The sequence below is a fragment of the Tetrahymena thermophila genome, assembly GCF_000189635.1.
Source record: "Tetrahymena thermophila SB210 genomic scaffold scf_8254322, whole genome shotgun sequence".
Taxonomy (NCBI): domain Eukaryota; phylum Ciliophora; class Oligohymenophorea; order Hymenostomatida; family Tetrahymenidae; genus Tetrahymena; species Tetrahymena thermophila.
The window spans coordinates 3,109-6,150 of record NW_002476133.1 but is presented as its reverse complement, the minus strand read 5'-3'; the positions used below and the strand labels follow the sequence as shown (position 1 = coordinate 6,150).

The 3,042-nt window shown below is 19.4% G+C and overlaps 1 protein-coding gene across 1 annotated transcript in view; it reads left to right on the top strand. All coding sequences in view use genetic code 6, as the record gives it.

The window, feature by feature from the left end:
- Positions 1 to 1,156: 1,156 nt before the first annotated feature.
- Positions 1,157 to 3,042, top strand: part of TTHERM_002653416 (cyclic nucleotide-binding domain protein) — a gene marked incomplete at both ends in the record, with an annotated part of 4,893 nt that continues 3,007 nt past the window's right edge. Inside the window, 6 exons of the mRNA XM_012800374.1 lie at positions 1,157 to 1,246; positions 1,515 to 1,604; positions 1,857 to 1,946; positions 2,203 to 2,292; positions 2,550 to 2,639; positions 2,894 to 2,983. Coding sequence (XP_012655828.1) covers positions 1,157 to 1,246; positions 1,515 to 1,604; positions 1,857 to 1,946; positions 2,203 to 2,292; positions 2,550 to 2,639; positions 2,894 to 2,983 — 540 coding nt within the window. The remainder of the gene's footprint in view (positions 1,247 to 1,514; positions 1,605 to 1,856; positions 1,947 to 2,202; positions 2,293 to 2,549; positions 2,640 to 2,893; positions 2,984 to 3,042) is intronic.

The following is a 3,042-nucleotide window of genomic DNA, read 5'->3' as shown; positions in this document are numbered from 1 at the left end:
TACTGATAAATTATTTTTATTATATTTAAGAACATTAACTACAAGGTTTTTTTCAATATGACTAAATAAATAACTGGCCATCTCTAATTCCTACTATATTTTAAATTATATGTTTTAAATACAAATATTAAGTTTAAATAGTGAAAGTTAAATCAATTTGATGTGATATCTCATCATAGAACCAAATATATAAATTAATATTTGATAATTAATTAATTGTTATATTTATTTGTTCTTTTTATCCTTTTATAATTAATTAATTAATTAAATTTCATAAATTGCTATTCAATATTTTTGAAAAAAAAAATAAATGATATAATAGATTAAAAAGTATAATAATCTCGAAGAAGTAATTATTAATTTTTTTATTAATATCCTTTAAATTTATATAAATTAATAAAAAAAGTTTTTAAGCTCTTCACTTTTATCTCATTAGGTTCTCCATATTGATCTGAAGTATATTTAATTAAAAAATATTATTTTTATTATTATTAATATTTTTTGTATATTTAATTATCAATTTATTTAAATAAACAATTTTTATAAACAAAATTATCATCATTACTTATTGATTTTTGTTAAAACTAAAATTTTTTAGCTATTTTAACTTAATTTTCATTTCAATTTTTAATTAATTATTATTCATTTTTTATCATTTGATATTTTTTCTTCATTTTATGCTATTAAAACTTACACTTAATAAAAGCTATTTATTTGTTTTACATTGTAATATTTTTAATTATAAAAGTTAATTTAAAACATTATAGTTCTTTTAATTTATTTGATTTGTTTTCTTTATTCTTTTTAATATGATTTCTTAATTTTTCATTCTTTGTTAATTTTATTAATTATTAATTAATCTTATCATATTTTTTCTTCATTTATTCCTCCAAATTAACTAGATTGAAATACCTATTTAATATATATCTTAATAACATTATAAATAAAGCTAATTTTTAGAAAGCATAACATATCTTTTTTTTTGAAAAAATAAATTTTGAAAACCTAGGATCTAGGATGGAAAAAAATTCATAAAAAATATTTAAAATTTTAATTTTATAAAATGTAAAAACTGGTATATAAAACTCGCTTTTTGTAAATTTGTATGCTAACTTACTCTATTTAATGATATATTTTTTCTTCAATATTTAAAAAGTTACAATTAAATTGGTGATGAAGGTGCATCAGGCTTAGGTTCTGCTTTAGCAAATTGCATTAATCTCTTAAATTTGACACTTAACCTTGTGTAAAAACAGTTTATTTGTTTTGGATTGTGATATTTTTAATTATAAAAACTAATTAAAAACAATAAAGCTCTTTTTTCTTTTTCTTTTTATTGTGCTTGCTTTTTTTGTTCTTTCTTTCTTTCTTTCTTTCTTTGTTAATTTAGCTCATCATTTTATTTTCAACTTTTGTTTTTATTATTAATTAATTTTATTATTTCATATTTTTTCCTCATTTTTTCCTTCTAATTAACTATTTAATGATATATTTTTTCTTCAATATTTAAAAAGTTACAATTAAATTGGTGCAATGGGTGCATCAGGCTTAGGTTCTGCTTTAGCAAATTGCATTAATCTCTCAAATTTGACACTTCGCCTTGAGTAAAAACAGTTTATTTGTTTTGGATTGTGATATTTTTAATTATAAAAACTAATTAAAAACAATAAAGCTCTTTTTTCTTTTTCTTTTTATTGTGCTTGATTTTTTTGTTTTTTCTTTGTTAATTTAGCTCATCATTTTATATTCAACTTTTGCTTTTATTATTAATTAATCTTATTATTTCATATTTTTTACTCATTTTTTCCTTCTAATTAACTATTTAATGACATATTTTTTCTTCAATATTTAAAAAGTTCTAATTAAATTGGTGATGAAGGCGCATCAGGCTTAGGTTCTGGTTTAGCAAATTGCATTAATCTCTCAAATTTGACACTTTAACTTTGGTAAAAACAGTTTATTTGTTTTGGATTGTGATATTTTTAATTATAAAAACTAATTAAAAACAATAAAGCTCTTTTTTCTTTTTCTTTTTATTGGGCTTGCTTTTTTTTGTTCTTTCTTTCTTTGTTAATTTAGCTCATCATTTATTTTCAACTTATGCTTTTATTATTAATTAATCTTATTTTTTCATATTTTTTCCTCATTTTTTCCTTCTAATTAACTATTTAATGATATATTTTTTCTTCAATATTTAAAAAGTTACAATTAAATTGGTGCAATGGGTGCATTAGGCTTAGGTTGTGCTTTAGGAAATTGCATTAATCTGTCAAATTTGACATTTGGCCTTTCGTAAAAAGAGTTTATTTGTTTTGGATTGTGATATTTTTAATTATAAAAACTAATTAAAAATAATAAAGCTCTTTTTTCTTTTTCTTTTTATTTTACTTGCTTTTTTTTGTTCTTTCTTTCTTTGTTAATTTAGCTCATCATTTTATTTTCAACTTATACTTTTATTATTAATTAATCTTATTATTTCATATTTTTTCCTCATTTTTTCCTTCTAATTAACTATTTAATGATATATTTTTTCTTCAATATTTAAAAAGTTACAATTAAATTAGTGGTGAAGGTGCATCAGGCTTAGGTTCTGGTTTAGCAAATTGCATTAATCTCTCAAATTTGACACTTCGCCTTGAGTAAAAACAGTTTATTTGTTTTAGATTATGATATTTTTAAATATAACTAATTAAAAACAATAAAGCTATATTTTATTTTTCTTTTTATTGTGTTTGCTTTTTTTTGTTCTTTCTTTCTTTGTTAATTTAGCTCATCATTTTATTTTCAATTTTTGCTTTTATTATTAATTAATCTTATTATTTCATATTTTTTACTCATTTTTTCCTTCTAATTAACTATTTAATAATATATTTTTTCTTCAATATTTAAAAAGTTACAATTAAATTGGTGCAAAGGGTGCATCAGGCTTAGGTTCTGGTTTAGCAAATTGCATTAATCTCTCAAATTTGACACTTCGCCTTGAGTAAAAACAGTTTATTTGTTTTGGATTTTGATATTTTTAATTATAAAAACTAATTAAAA